Genomic DNA, 16732 nt, shown 5'->3' with positions numbered 1-16732 from the left:
TCAGTATTACAGTACTCTTACTTTGGATGTGAATTCTGGTGATGTCATGTCAATGACAGGTATCATCCTGGCAAGTGGCAAGATAAAACATTATTTTTTAGTCTGTGTCAAACCACCAATGAGCCAAATGATCATTCTAAATGATGAATGAAAATAGTGATTGCACAGAGTGTAAGTTTTTTATCGTGTTCTCCCTTACCTGATGTTGTACTGACAAACTAACTAAAAACATACTGTTCTAGTCTGTAATGCTTTTCATGTGAGAAGAATGAGCAGTACAGGTGGTTTAAAGGGTTGTAGGATACTTGGAAATCTGCAGATAACTGTAATAAACCCTAAATGCAAGTCACGGGTCCTCTACTCTTGTCCGAAAGTACCAGCAGGAGGTCGTGTTTGGTTTTTCATCATGCACAAGTGTCTTCATTTAATTTTCTGGGGCAGTAATCATCCTACCAGTTTTCAGGGACAAATATCCCCAGAACATGCAATGATAAACAAAAAGGCTGCGCTCAACTATCAAATGTTCATGCAGTCAGCATTTATTATAGAGCATTTGATGCACACAAAAATACTAAAATACAATAAATTATAAAAATTCGTTGAACGCTCAAAAACCCGACTTATGTACTGTACAAGCAGGTTACTGCTGCAGAAGCCCATAGTGTGCGAATGGATCGCTGATGTGCAAAAACATTCCAGACTCACTCACCATCGAATGATTTTCCCAGTATGTGCAAGTGTGGATAACTCTGACAGATACATGATGATCAAGGCCGGAGCCGACAACACGTGCCCTCCCTGAAAACGTGTGACACTCCCAGAAAACAGCAAGTTACCGCTCACAAACCGCAAATTCCTTCAAGTCAAACTGCGAGGGGATTGCGAATAGATTCATTGCTGTTTTCTGTCGGTTTGGCTTCGCACGCACGCTGTGATCCCTATGCATGCGCAACAGCAATCAGCTCTGAATTATCCCCAAGACCTGAGGGTTGAGAACAATTCAGTTAATGTAAAAATAAAAAAAAACACTCAGCCTGTACGAGTCCTGCTTATGCAATACAAATCAAGTTTTTGTACTTTAACGAGGAACAATGATAAAATAGCACTTACCGTACAGTTTTTAGTATATCCATCTTGTTTGTTAGATCTTTAAATTTGTTTCCTACAGCCATCTTCAAACTTTTCTTCATTTCATTAATAGTTTGCTCAAAGTTCGCCTTCTCTTTCTTAAAAAAAAATATATATATATATATATATTATATATATTTTAAAATACAGATGCAATAGGATTTACAGTAGATTCACAGTCAACACTAACGGTTTAAAATGTAAAAGAATCTTAGTTTCCAGTTTGGAAATTATGTACTTGCAGCTGCCTCCAATCCGCCCCAACCACAGACCAATGCGTCAAAACATGTACAGTAAGAAAAGAAAATGGAGGGCGCACTTAGGGCCTTATTCTGGTTCACTCTGGCAAATTCCTTCCCAAATGGACATAACCATGTGCACTGCAGGGGGTGGGGCACTTGTAACATGTGCAGGGAGAATTAGATTTGGGTGAGTTATTTTGTTTCTGTGCAGGGAAAATATGGGTGCCGGACGGATCCCGACAGTCATTAACCCAACTGTTAAAACACCGACGGCCGGGTTCCCGACGGCCATCTGCTATTTTCCCTCGTGGGGGTCCACAACCCCCATAGAGGGAGAATAGAATAGCTCTCCACCATGCCCGCAGCGTGGCGAGCACAACGAGCCCGCAAGGGGCTTTGTTGCGCTGGCCACGCTGTCTGAGCCCAGGCAGTCGGGATTCCGACGTCGGGATAATGACTGTCGGGATCCCGACTGTCGGTGATTCATACCACACCCAGAAAATACTGACTACTGTATTTCTACACTGCAATATACTGTAGATCTCACTTTGAAGAAAAACCCCACCCAAATCGAATTCTCTATGCACAAGTTACATCTGCCCCACCTGCAGTGCACATGGTTTTGTCCATTTGAGAAGGAATTGGCCTCTAAGAGTGAACCAGAATTAATTACATTGCTACTGTGATAAACTAACTGTGTGACGTCCGCCTTACATATGTACATTTGGCCAGCTAGAGATAAATAGTTGAGCCAACCAGGGAGAAGTCACACCCCCTGATGAAGTCCCATAGTGGTCGTGGCTCAGAGTATGTAGAATTCTGTGACATCATGTGCAGAATTCCATTGAGAGCGAGACCAGGAAGTGTTACCTCATTGTGCCACTGTGGTCTGGGACTATTTGCTTTCCAGAGGCACCGGTAAATGATCATGAGGCTCATTACTAGAGACAGGATTATATGCAACATAAAAAGCTTGAAATATGCATGCAAATATGCATGAAAAATACTTAAAATAATATGCATAAAAAATACTTAAAATATGAGTGAAAAGTGTTAAAATATGCTACAATAAATAATTTTAAAAAGTACAATTAGTAAGAATAACATTGATCATTAACAATTTTTACATTTTGTTACTCTTGAAAACGTAAATAATCAGGTACTGTTCCGAATGTTCTGTAGTAAGGTTGTGTCTTCTTCGATCACTCAAAATATTTTTATACAGTAAGTGCAAAAGGACCGTTCCACATCCACTGAGGTAACTGGGCCGTATTTGAATTTGGGTGCTATGTTAGCACTTACAGCAGACGGCAGCGTCCTATGCTCTTCTGGCATCAACTACACGGACCCTCATCTCCAGCGTAGATGGATCAAATGTCAGCATAGCATGTGAGGGTGGCGCAGTGGAAGGCTTCCTCCCTGCACCGCATACTCACTGTGATCTGGCATTTCCTCGGCCCCACATGATGTCACAACCCTTCCACCCGCCTCCTCTGCTGCAGAAGTCTCTCTCTTGGGGCAAAGTCCCAGGCCAGGGGCAGGCAAAGGTTCAGGAGCTTCATGATGGCATCCGCCCCAACTGACTTTTATTAAATTGGATTGGCAGCCTAGAGCAGTGTCAGACATCCAAGGTTCCCCACACTGCGCACATATTGTCCCGGCCTGCACACTCTACCACTACCTGGCCAGCAGCAGCAGGGCAAAGCAGTGCCGTGATTCGCTGGTGGAAAGGGGCCGGGGCCTAATATGTGAAGTTTTAGGTAATTAGGTAAAATGTGCAATAACGAGTGAGAATGGGCAAAATATGCAAATGCATATAATCCTGTATCTAATTATCACCCAGCGCTGACCAGTGACTGGATCACCCCCATTACTCAGGTCCATAATCACTCCATAATCACTTACCAATCTGCCCCTCCTGGATAGAATTAACAGAGCCGATCCCACAATGATGTTAAACGTATCCACGTAGGATGATAAATATATTACACTTATATACATTTCTTTTAAACATTTTCTTTATGCAATCAGGTTTTATTGAAGGACAAACAAGAATAGAACACGATGGCAGCAGCAAGTACAAGGAAAGGCAGAACAGGTCACACGCATTGTACATAATGCAACTTCTAAAGCTGGACATACATCAGAAAGATCGATCTTAAGATCGATTGCGCTCATGATTGTGTACAATTTCCCTTGAAATCCCCGGTAGTCCTTGGTGGTTTTTGGACACACAATCTGCATACAATCCTTAATACAATCAGTCATACAATCCATCTGAAGATTGATTGTATGATTTGTGTACACAAGATGTGCGCACAATCTGCATACAATCCATCTTACAATCAATTGAGATTGTATGATTGGGTACAATATCTTTCTGATGTATGGCCACCTTAAGCCTCTTCCACACTTTCACTTGAGGGGTATGGCTCATAGGGTCCACTGCATAAAGGTCGACATGCATTAGGTCAACCACTGAAGGTCGACAGGGTTGGAAGGTCGACACAATCATTAGGTCAACACAGGGAAGGTTGACAGTAAAAAGGTCGACATGAGGTATTCCCGTTTTTTTGTCCCACATGTTGACGTCTAAGTGTACCATGTCCCCTCGCATGGCTCGTGCTCGCTAGGCTTCGGGCACGGTGCCTTGCTGCGCTCGGCAAACTATTTTATTCCCCCACCACGCAAGTGGATGGTAGGGTGTGAAATACCGCCTGTCGGCACAAAAAAAACATGAAAAGCTCATGTTGACCTGAGTCATGTTGAGCTATTTCAGGTGCCAACAGTATTCCCACTTGGAGGGGGTGGAAAGTGGGTATTAGCGGCAGAGTGGGCTGGGGGGTGGCAGGTGTGAAGTTTTGCCTAGGGTGTCGATAAGCCTTGCACCGTCCCTGCATCTGACAGCAATATGGGATGACATCTCCACTCCACAGTACCAGTAGAGAACAGGAGCAGAACATCTCCAGCACTTATTACTAAGCAGGTCCCACTGGGTCTCCCACTGCTCTTGGTCTCTTCCCACCTTTATAAAGCGGAACTGTTTGAAGGACAAATCATAAACCCCTTCAGTGGTACTCCCGAGAATTTTCCAGGTTTTGCTCCAGTGCGCAGACTGGCAAACTCTGAAAAATCTCGGGAGTGCCACTGCCTGCGCTTTCTTCCTCCAGACAGCGCAGCTGAGTGCTGAGATCAGCGCCACACTCAGCTTCAGCATCTGCCCGGATCCTGCTGCCCGGCCATGCTTCCTTCCCCCCTGCTGTGTGCGGCTTCACCTTGTAACGTTATGCCGCACAGCGCCAGGTTGCCGGGGCAGGGCATTGGTTCAAAACAACCAAACATTCCAGGTTTTAATATAACCAGGCTTAAGTACAGATATGGAAAGAAAGGAGGTATAGAGAGCGCTTTTAAACCACCAATAGTTTGTCAAAATACAAAAACAGTACAAATATTTTTAAAAAACCAGTGTGCTTTTTTTATTAGATAATTTTCACATCTGGAAATGATATCCTTTTCGGAAATACAAGCAACCCGACGCGTTTCGTCTTGAAAAAGACTTCATCAGGGGTTTAGTACATTATGATATTAAAATGCTTGTGCTACCATGTGTTTCCTCAGATTAGCGTAGACAATAAAGATGTTCTTCTGTGGGGCAGACTCAGATAATCGGTAGTGATTTTGACAATGCTTCTACCAACTAGTATTGCTCCAAAATTCCTGGGATTATGGTGACCTCCCTCAATGGGGTAGATTTCAGATGTCTAAGATAAATTCAATATATAGACAGGCGTCTAATATCTTGTGTGAGGGCTGTGGTAGTCTTCTCTTCACAGGAATGATTAACCGAATTATCCCTTTTGTAGGGTCAAAGTCGCCCAGGTGTATTCCCGATCTTTGAAGGTCATGGGGTTTTGCTCAGTTTTAAGATTAATAGGGAAAAATTCTGTGTTGGACCCGGTCCAATGATAGGGGTCAACAATATCCAATAGTCCCTTGGAAACGTGGAAGGCAGAACAGAAAATTCCGTTTCTGGTCCGAATGAAAAGTGAATCTGTCTGCCACTACTCGGTAGTGGCAGACAGATTCACTTTTCATTCGGACCAGAAACGGAATTTTCTGTTCTGCCTTCCACGTTTCCAAGGGACTATTAGATATTGTTGACCCCTATCATTGGACCGGGTCCAACACAGAATTTTTCCCTATTAATCTTAAAACTGAGCAAAACCCCATGACCTTCAAAGATCGGGAATACACCTGGGCGACTTTGACCCTACAAAAGGGATAATTCGGTTAATCATTCCTGTGAAGAGAAGACTACCACAGCCCTCACACAAGATATTAGACGCCTGTCTATATATTGAATTTATCTTAGACATCTGAAATCTACCCCATTGAGGGAGGTCACCATAATCCCAGGAATTTTGGAGCAATACTAGTTGGTAGAAGCATTGTCAAAATCACTACCGATTATCTGAGTCTGCCCCACAGAAGAACATCTTTATTGTCTACGCTAATCTGAGGAAACACATGGTAGCACAAGCATTTTAATATCATAATGTACTAAACCCCTGATGAAGTCTTTTTCAAGACGAAACGCGTCGGGTTGCTTGTATTTCCGAAAAGGATATCATTTCCAGATGTGAAAATTATCTAATAAAAAGCACACTGGTTTTTTAAAAATATTTGTACTGTTTTTGTATTTTGACAAACTATTGGTGGTTTAAAAGCGCTCTCTATACCTCCTTTCTTTCCATTTCTAAACATCGCCTCCCACTAACAGGGGGGGGCTATAGAGTAGCTGCTCACTACGTAAGGGCGCACGTGGGGTCATACTTTTGTTAAGTACAGATATATTTATATTTTATGTCAATTGTGCACAAGCATGGATATCCTTATTACCTGCTTTTTTGTGGTACCTTGAGGCGCGTGTTTTAGAACCATTGGGGCAGATGTATCAATCTGCCTATAACGTTTGTAATAATAGGAATTTGGTACTCACCGTTAATTCCCTTTCTCCGAATCCATAGGGGACACTGAAGTCACTACGCTGGGGATAGAGTGATGCATTGGAGGAGTCGGCACTTTAAGAAATTGAAGTGTGGCATGGCTCCTCCCCCTCTATCCTCCCCTCAGACCTCAGTCTTAGTTAACTGTGCCCGAGAGGAAAAAAAAGAGACCAGGGAATCTCCGACAGAGAGAGAGTAAAGAACAGCAAAAGTAACATTAGTATAACTGTAAACTGCAGACAATCGCATGCATAACAAACAACACATGCGAGCTGAACACACCCATACCCAGAAAAGCACAGCGCCGGGAGGGTGTTCAGAGTCCCCTATGGATTCGGAGAAAGGGAATTAACGGTGAGTACCAAATTCCTATTTTCTCCTTCATCCAAGGGGACACTGAAGTCACTACGCTGGGGACGTCCCAAAGCCATCCCCACAGGCGGGAAGGCGCTGGGCATCCTGCAGCACAGCACTGCCACCATTTGAAGAAGAAGCCGCAAAAGTATCAAACTTATAAAATTTGATAAATGTATTAGGACCAGACCACGTCGCTGCTCTACACAACTGACAGAGACACACCTCTAGCTGCTGCCCAAGATGGTCCCACTGAACGTGTGGAGTGGGCCGAAACTTTTGAGGGCGGAACCTGAGCCGCCTGCACATATGCCTGCTTTATGGTAAGGCAAATCCATCTTGCCAGATTTTGTTTAGAGGCTGGCCAGACCCTTTTTGCAGTAGCATACAGAACAAACAGTGAATCAGACTTCCGGATCTCCTTGGTTCTGTTCACATAAACCTGTAAAGTGTGAACAACATCCAGTGATTTTGAATCACCCGTCAGTACCGGAACAACAATAGGTTGGTTAAGATGATACGCTGACACAACCTTTGGAAGATAATCCATTCTGGTCCGAAGTTCAGCCCTATCCTGGTGAAACACCAGATAAGGGGACCTGCACGACAAGGCACTAAGATCAGACACCCTTCGTGCCGAGGCCAGAGCCAGCAGCATAATCGTCTTCCACGTGAGAAGACGGAGATCAATGGAGTCCAATGGTTCAAAAACACTGGACTTGAGATAATCCAACACCAGAGGTAAATTCCAAGGCTCCTCTGGGCCCCGAACCGGTGGCTGGAGCCTGAGGACTCCATTTAAGAATGTCTGGACCTCCGGAATGACTGCCAAGCGACTGTGAAAAAATATTGACAAGGCTGATTGTACTTTAAGCGAGCCCAGCCTGAGGCCCGCCTTAAACCCCACCTGTAGGAACCAAAGCAACCGTGAAAGACAGAACACAGATGTGTGTAATTTATGGCGTTCACACCACGCTACATAAGCCTTCCAAATTCGGTAATAATGTTGGGAAGTGACCTCCTTCCGGGCTCTGAGAATAGTTGGAATTACCGATTTTGGGATACCACGTCTGCTTAACAGCGCGGCTTCAATAGCCACGCCGTCAAACGCAGCCGCGGTAAGCCTTGGTAGACAAATGGCCCCTGCAGTAGAAGGTCGTCCCTTGGAGGAAGCTGCCAAGGTCGGTCTATCAGGAGCCCCTGTAGATCGGCGTACCACGGACGACGAGGCCAATTCGGTGCCACCAATATGACTGTTGCTGATTCCCTCTTGATCCGTTTGAGTACACGCGGCAGCAACGGAAACGGTGGGAATATGTAAATTAGAGAGTAATTCCAAGTCGCGGTTAGGGCATCCGTGACCTGGAGCAATACCGGGGCACCTTGCAGTTGTGTTTTGATGCCATCATGTCTATGAGGGGCATCCCCCAACGTTTGACAATCTGTGAGAACACCTCCGGGTGTAGGGCCCATTCCCCTGGGTGGACATCCTGGCGGCTTAAGTAATCCGCCTCCCAGTTGTCCACCCCTGGTATGAACACCGCTGAGAAAGCCAGGGCCTGTCGTTCCGCCCACTGAAGAATTGGGCGTACTTCCTGCATAGCTTTGCGACTGCGCGTACCGCCTTGGCGGTTGACATATGCCACAGCCGTGGCATTGTCCGATTGGATCCTTACAGCTCTTCCTCGCAGCAGAAGGTCCGCCTTGACTAAGGCCAGACGAATCGCCCGAAGCTCCAGGATGTTTATCGGGAGCTTCGCCTCTTGAGGAGACCAACGCCCTTGGAAGTGATGTTCCATCACCACTGCTCCCCAGCCCCCGAGGCTGGCGTCTGTGGTGACTATGGTCCATTCCCAGACCCGAACCGGCGGCCCTCCAACAGGTTTGGTGTATGGAGCCACCATTGCAGCGAAAGACGACTGCAGGGCGACAGGATGATTCGCCTGTGCATGTGCACATGTGACCCGGACCACTGTTTCAGCAGATCCAGTTGGAATGTCTGGGAGTGGAAGCGGCCAAAGGGAAGTGCCTCAAAGGAGGCGACCATCTTGCCTAACAGGCGGATGCACAGATGTACTGACACTCTGTGAGGACTGAGTACCTGTCTGGTCAACTCCTGAAGGGAAAGAATCTTCTCCAATGGAAGGAAGATTTTCTGTAGAGACGTGTCCATGATAAGCCCCAAGAAGAGAATCCTTCGGGACGGAGTCAGCTGGGACTTTTTGTAATTCAGAACCCACCCATGTTGTAGTAACACTTGACAACAAACATGAATTTTCTGAAAAAGTACCTCCTTGGATGGTCCCTTGATCAAAAGATCGTCCAAGTACGGGACCACATTTATCCCCTTCGTGTGTAGTAACGAAATCATCACTGCCATGATTTTTGTGAAGAGGCGTGGGGCGGACGCCAGGCCAAATGGCATTGCCCGGAATTGGAAGTGATCTTCCTTGATAGCAAAGCGAAGGAACTGTTGGTGATTTTCGTGTATTGGGACATGTAAATAGGCATCTTTTATACCTAGAGGCCAAAAATTCCATTGGTTCCAGACCGGCCACTACTGATCTTAGCGATTCCATCTTGAACTTGTGGTAGGTTATGTACCTGTTCAATGTCTTTAAATTTAAAATTGGGCGCACAGTCCCGTCTGGCTTTGACACCAGAAAAAGAGGTGAATAAAAGCCTTCTGTGCGGTTGGCTGCTGGGACCGGCATTATGACCCGAGCTGCCAAAAGTTTTTGAACGGCCTGTATCAGTAGTAATCGGTCCTTTTCGACATGGGGGAGACCTGTCGTGAAAAACTGACGAGGAGGTCTGCAAGCAAACTCCAGCTTGTAACCCTCTGTCACAATTGACAGAACCCATTGGTCTGTACATGCCACAATCCAGTGGTGATGAAAATCCTGCAACCTTCCCCCCACTCTGGGGTCCCCCAGATAAGATGGGAGACAGTCATGCTGCAGGCTTTTCTGGTTGCTTAGGGTCAGTGCGGCGGGCTCCTGCTGTTGAGGTAGTGGCCGCACCTCCGAACCCTCTACCTCTGCCTCGGGAAGAGGCAAAGGCCCCTCTAGGCTTACCCCTAAACTTTGGTGCTCCACGAAAGGAACGGAAGGAGGGGCCTTGATAAGGCTTTTTAGGAGGTGGAGCTGAGGTGGGCAAGAAAGTGGACTTGCCCCCCGTGGCCTGAGCAATCAGCTTGTCCAGCTCTGGGCCAAACAGTACATCACCTGTAAAAGGCAGACCTTCAACAGCCTTTTTTATGTCTGCCTCTGCCTGTCACGATTTGAGCCACAAGGAACGTCTAGCTGTGACGGACAAGGCGGAGACTCTAGCCACCAAGGCTGCTGAATCTCTGGCGGCTTCTCCAATGTACGCGGCAGATTCGCGCATATTGGCCGCCAGCAAAGCCAAGTCTTCTAAGGGCCTTTGTTCCTCTATGCCTGTTGCTAATTCCTCAGCCCAAGTTTCCATGGCTCTGCTCACCCAAGAAATGGCTAAAACAGGGTTAGGGTGACCCCAGCGGTGGTAAAGATATGTTTTAACCCCGCTTCTAAACGTCTATCAGGAGCATCTTTAAGTGCAACAGCCCCTGGAATAGGAAGTGCTGCTTTTTTTGAAAGCTTAGACACTGACGCGTCAGCCAAGGGCGGATTTTCCCACTTAGCCCTTGCCTCAGGAGCAAAGGGATAAGTAGTTTTAAAACGTTTTGATAACAAACTTTTTCTCTGGAGCTTTCCAAACATCCAATAAGGGTTTGTCCAACTCCGCAGATTCTGTGAAACACACCACCGCCTTAGGAGGGCGGCCAAAAATGGGGACAAAGGCCGGCGTTTCTGGTCCAGTTACATTCAAAGAGAAAAAGAAATTATTCACTGGGAATAATCAAGCGCTATGAAAATGAGCTGGTTCTATAGTGTAAGCTGCTGCCTGGGTGTGGGGGTAGTCACTCCCCACTAATGGAAAAGAAGAAAATGCTTGTACAAGACAAGTTAGGCAGCGCTTATTTCAATGAATAAACCAATGGTGTATAAAGGTATAAATTTTACTGTTTAAAATAGCATGGAAATACAGTATACATTTTACAGATAAAAAACAATAAATAACATAACTCAATAAAAAAATTGAGGTGGGGAGGTAAAAGTAAATTGGAATTAATAGCAATAATAAAAAAGAGGATATCCCGCCTCAGTGGACATACATATACTGGGAAAAATATATTTTTGATCACTGGTTTGTGGAAATCAGGTAAGTGCACTTTACCGGTTTAGGGTTCTGGATCCTTTTGGTAGGAAAAAAGTTTTGTAGCTGGAAAATCCTCACAATATATGCAGCCGTGGAATTTGCCGCTGGAGGAGTTTGAAGACACAGGTAGAATCAGTCCTCTGATTGAGGTGTGAGACAGATGGTTGATGTCTCAAACACCGGAGGGATGTTGATACAACGATGTAGCCTGTGGTTACCAGCAGCGAATGAAATGTGGCTTCCGTGTCCAAGTTGGAGACCTCGCTCAGTATGGATGTTGTTAACCAGCGGTGTCTTGGAACACGGTGTCCGCCTTTGAATGGAGTCCAGAATGGGGGTGTAAGTGGGTGTCCACAAAAGAGTGAAGGTCCACAGCAGTGTCCTGAATCAATGTCCTGAGGTAGGGATAAACAGGGAGTTACATTCAAAGTGACCTTAACAGCCTGAATAAGGGCCTCTAGGCCCTGAGATCCTTCTATAATGTCATCATCCCCCCCCATCAGCCTGAGGGAGGGGATCATCCTGTACATCCACATCTCCTACAGGATCGTCCTGTTCATCCCCAGAAGAATCTTCCCATATAAGCAATTGAATACTCCTTTTTTTAGGTGGGGGAGGAATGCTTACAGGTTGAGAGGTAGTAGCTCTTACCAAAGAATCCACTGAGCTGATAAGGTCCCTGGCCCAGGAAGGCTCAGCTGAACCCATAGAAGCTAGATGGGAGTGTAACACCTCCCTGTCCCTGCGGGACGCAGCCAGTTCTGCTGCCGGGTTGGGATCGTTTGGTCGAATGCATTATGGTCGAATGTCATTACATCGAATCCATTAGGTCGAATTGCTAAAAGGTCGACATGATTCTAGGTCGACATGGGAAAAGGTCGAAATGATTCTAGGTCGAAAGGTCATTAGTTCGACAGGTCATTAGGTCGACAAGGTCATTAGTTCGACATTGTCTAGGTCGACATTCACAAAGTCGACATGGGGTTTTTCACTGTTTTTTTACCTGAATGTCAACACAGTCGACATGGACACAGTTTAAAGTGCACTGCATCCCCTCGCATCGCTCGCTGCGCTCGCAATGCGTCGGGCACGGTGCCTCGCTACGCTCGGCACACTATTTTATTCTCCCACCACGCCCTAGTGGATGGTAGGGCATGAAATACCGCCTGTCAGCACATGTCGGCTCAAAAAACAGTGAAAAACCCCATGTCGACTTTGTGAATGTCGACCTAGACAATGTCGAACTAATGACCTTGTCGACCTAATGACCTGTCGAACTAATGACCTTTCGACCTAGAATCATTTCGACCTTTTCCCATGTCGACCTAGAATCATGTCGACCTTTTAGCAATTCGACCTAATGGATTCGATGTAATGACATTCGACCATAATGCATTCGACCAAATGACCGCATCCCCTGCTGCCAAAGTGGATAAAACACTAGTGACCCCTCCACATTAAGAAGGGGAGAAGGGGCCTTGTCTGCTTCATCTCTCTCATAACACTCCTTGCACAGGGTTACACCCTTAATGTGCTGAGTAAACTGCTGAGTGCACTGGGTGCAGACAGCCACTTTCTGAGACGCCTTAGAAGTGACTTTAGCAGCCATTGCAAGCGCTGCCCAGCTCACAGTCACACACACACAAGAAAATGGTAGCAGTGAAGGAGATAAAGAAAGTAATAGGGGGAGAGGAGCCTGTCTTCCCCGAATTAAGCCCACAGTACAGGATATCACTCCAAAGGAAATCCCAGCAGGAATCCCGGTCACTCACCCAGCACAGTGAACCGGCTGATGAGCAATCGGAGCAGCGTTCTGATGCCCTGTTCAGGAGATCCTTAGAGGCGCACCAGCAGGAGAGGCAGCGTGGGCTGTAAGATGGCGCCTCCGTGCAGCAGAGAGGGTAAACTCCGCCCCCCTCTGACGCGACGCTCAGCGCGCGCTGTGCACAGCGGCGCTGAGTGAGGTGTCTGCCCTCCATGCTGGACCAGCGCGTACTCTGGTCCAGCCGTCACCCCTAAGTTAGCCCCTGTACCTCCGGCGGGTGACGCAGTCCTGGACCCGTAACGCTAGCGCCGATGCACTGGTGACCAGGGTCAGACGCGTGCGCCGCAGCTCTGACCCCACCAGAGGGCATCCCACATAGCAGGCAGCCAGCAGGGTCCTCTGGCTGCCTGAAGCACTTCATTAAATAAAAAATTTTAAGCTAACAGAGCCCCTATAAGAGGAGCCCTAGCCCAGGAATCCGACTCCTCTGGGCACTTAACTAAGACTGAGGTCTGAGGGGAGGATAGAGGGGGAGGAGCCATGCCACACTTCAATTTCTTAAAGTGCCGACTCCTCCAATGCATCACTCTATCCCCAGCGTAGTGACTTCAGTGTCCCCTTGGATGAAGGAGAAATAACGTTTCCTACGTCTCCTGGCATAACGCGGAGAAGCAGGGACAGTTTTCGCCCTAATGATAATCATTACCTCACCTCTTTTCTGTAGTTTTTTTTGTTGGTGTCTCCAAGATAATGCCTCTCTCTAAATTGCACGTGTGCCCTCTGGCCACATCTCCCCCTGCCTCTCGGGCAGCTTCCTGTTCTGCCTCCTGCAGCAACTCCGCCTCAATGTCATTTTTGCTCCAGAGTCCAGCAGCAGCTCCCCGCCCTTCTGATCGGAGCAGCCGCACCCCGTACCAGGTCTGTCCATTGTAGCTAGTCGCTGTCCTCCTGGCCGTGGTTGTACTCCCTGTCCCCCTGCTCCGGCTGTAGCTCCATGCTTCCAGTGTCCCCCAAGACGCTGCTGCGGTCGCTGCTTCCTGCCCCCCCTTGCCCGAGGCAGCTATTTCACTTTCCCCCGGACGCTGTAGCTGCTTTCTCTAGACATGGCAGCTGTCCCCGTCCCCCTGCCTGCAGCAGTCACACCCCCGGACCTGATCGCAGCAGCTACCCTTGTCCCCGCAGCAGCCCCCCCCCATACGTGGTAGCGACCCCCGTCTCCCTGACCGGTTGCATATAAAGCTTTAATACAAAAAAAAAAAAAACATCAGGGAAGGCAAGAATACATTGCCTGAGACGTAAAAATTAATAACTAAAACCAAGAAAAAAGCACCTGAACGTTAAGCTCAGGACTGCCTCAGGGGGGCGCTAACAGCCCCTTTCATACATAAGGACAAGCCAATAAATCACAGCTTTTACTAGCGTTAGTGCAGAAAAAGCACTTACCCTAGAATGTCCATGTGCGCATGTAAATGTGGTAGGGGATATAGATTGTAAGCTCCACTGGGGCAGGGAATGATGTGAATGTTCAACTATACTCTGTAAAACGCTGCGGAATATGTATGCACTATATAAGAAACTGTTAATAATAATAAAATATCTATTTTATTACAGAGGCCAATCCCAGGCTTTTTTATTTTTATTTAATGCCGGGATTCAGGATTGAGAAACGGGATTGGTGGTGGCACTAGCAGGCAGCAGCAGGCTGCACTCCATACCCCTTCCATCCCTTGGCCCCGTGACAATCATCCCTTTCCCCCAGTGGTGCAAGTAGAATTTTTTTTCTTGGTGGTACGGATAGCCTCCACCAAAAATGGGCGTGGCAATGTATCATGAGGGGGCATGGTCACACAAAGCTAGAGTGACTAAATGACAATAGTGGCGTGGCATCAGGAGAAAGGGAATGAGAAACAGGGGCTGGGCAGCTTGTGCTTACAATTGTGGAGCTTGCTCTTCATGCTGTCGGCGCTGCTGATGCCTGTCAGTGTGACAGGCTAAATCAGCAGTAGCCGGTAGCTGCATACAGCACAAATCATAACGCTGGGTGGGCTGCGGATGCATTATATTTAGAGTTAAAATAAAAATCGAATTGACAGTGGGTCAGGGGGTAAATGGTACTGCGTACCTGCAACATATTTCTTACAGGTACTTCGTACCACGCCGCACCCCCTTACTTGTAACAATGCTCTCCCCCACCCTTAAGGTGGGCATACATCTACAGATCGATTGTCAGATTGGGCTGGTTGGAACAAAATCCTGGTAATGGATGAGAGCAAATGACAGTTGACCATTTGCTTTGAATTGCTGGAAAACTGCCAAAAGCTGTCATTCAGATATTACCAGGTTTTTGTTCCAACCAGCCCAATCTGACAATTGATCTGCAGATGTATGGCCATCTTTAGCCCTGATTTCTAGCTCTCTCTCTCTCTCAAATTGGATATAGTGATCTTGTTAGGAATGAAGTAACATGGAATAGTAAATACACCCTGTAACCATGTAACTTATTTATACTAAATACTAACACAATAATTGTCTGTGTGCTGTGTCACCTCAGTGTTTTACAATATAAGTCCTATGAGGTGGAAACTGCGCTGGATAAAGGAATAGTTTGGGTGAAAGCTGCTGTGTGGGAATACACCCATCGTGTCCATGTGACCTTGGAGGTGACAGAAGTGTAATGAGTTTATGCTGACAAACACGCTGGTAAGATACATCGCCCCTCCTTGTGTGGCCACACATTGGGCCTGATTCTGGTTTGCCGGAACACCGCAGCTTACTGAGCACCAGAGACGCTGCCCGTCTGAATGCCTGCCCCAGCGCCACCACCAATTCCTCTTGGTGCCATGCGAGGCACGTATCCATGGGAATGCTCAGCATTTTCATGGGGATGCCCATAAAACGCTGGGCGTTCCGATGGGTGATCCCCGTCCCCGCTACCATCCCACCCAGCGAGTGTGTAACGCGCACAGAACTTTCTCTGTCAGGGTTTGCACATGTACAGAAATGCGCAATCCACAACCATTGGGGCAGAGGCCGAGTGATCCAGAATCAGCCCCATCATCTTACGGGATCGTTTCAGCACAATCGCCGGAAAATCAAATCAGCAACCAACCAGGTAACGTAATCTATATATAAATATCCAAGAAAGAAGGAAGCGGCACTCGCGAAGCTAATGATGTAAATCAAACTGTATTTAAAAAGATGAAAAGGTCACATCAGTTGCCCTGTTCATCTTTTTAAATACAGTTTGATTTACACCATTAAATCTGTGAGTGCCGCCTCCTTCTTTCTTGGATATCTACAACACCCCGGAAGGCACCGCGGCACTTTGAACCATCAGCATGAGTGCCGACCCTCAGTAACGTATATATATAGTAGAAGTAGAACTGGCACTCCTTTTATGGATTTAAATGACCTGCGTGCCCTTGCAGATAAGATATGTAGGTGGTATGGAGATCCTGTTGTCCCTCCAAAAGCACAGCACTTCAGGGTTTTGCAAAATGTGATGAATTTATTATTATACAACGTTTCGGGGGTCCACAGCCCCGGTCGTCAGGTACACAGTGAGCAACGTATGTAGGAAAGAGTCCCTCCCTGCCCCCCCTGACCGGAAGGGTCGTCATGATGCGTATCCAGGACCCACTATCCACCGGCTATGTCTGTTGCCAGGCAACTAGTTCAGGGTATAGCATCCGGCGTCACCCCCGTCTCCAGGAGACAGGCTTGACAATCAGCGTCTGTATATACACACACACACACGCACACACATATTTATCGGTGATCAGATATCTTTGAGATACTGTGGTACATGTGTTACAGTGCATTTGGGGGCCACATGTACTACAATATAGGACCACCTGGGCTAAGACATGCCAAAGTCTTATGGACAGAGCCAGTGTCAGCGCCGTAACTGGTTATATGTCACCTGATCATTACATCACCTACCTTGAAGGTGGACGGGGAAATTCACTTTTTGGGGCTGATGCAGATACAGTAAG

General features: G+C 47.0%; 1 protein-coding gene across 5 annotated transcripts in view; it reads right to left on the bottom strand.

Annotated features, from left to right (window-relative positions):
• Positions 1-16732, bottom strand: part of STK31 (serine/threonine kinase 31) — a 111897-nt gene that overhangs the window by 57520 nt on the left and 37645 nt on the right. For all 5 annotated transcript variants that reach the window (XM_083189201.1, XM_083189204.1, XM_083189202.1 and 2 more), the window contains exon 9: positions 1111-1226. In XM_083189201.1, the coding sequence (XP_083045327.1) occupies positions 1111-1226 (116 nt within the window). The remainder of the gene's footprint in view (positions 1-1110; positions 1227-16732) is intronic.

This window comes from Crinia signifera, chromosome 5, assembly GCF_055691185.1.
Source record: "Crinia signifera chromosome 5, ASM5569118v1, whole genome shotgun sequence".
NCBI lineage: Eukaryota > Metazoa > Chordata > Amphibia > Anura > Myobatrachidae > Crinia > Crinia signifera.
This window is presented reverse-complemented; position numbering and strand designations above follow the sequence as displayed.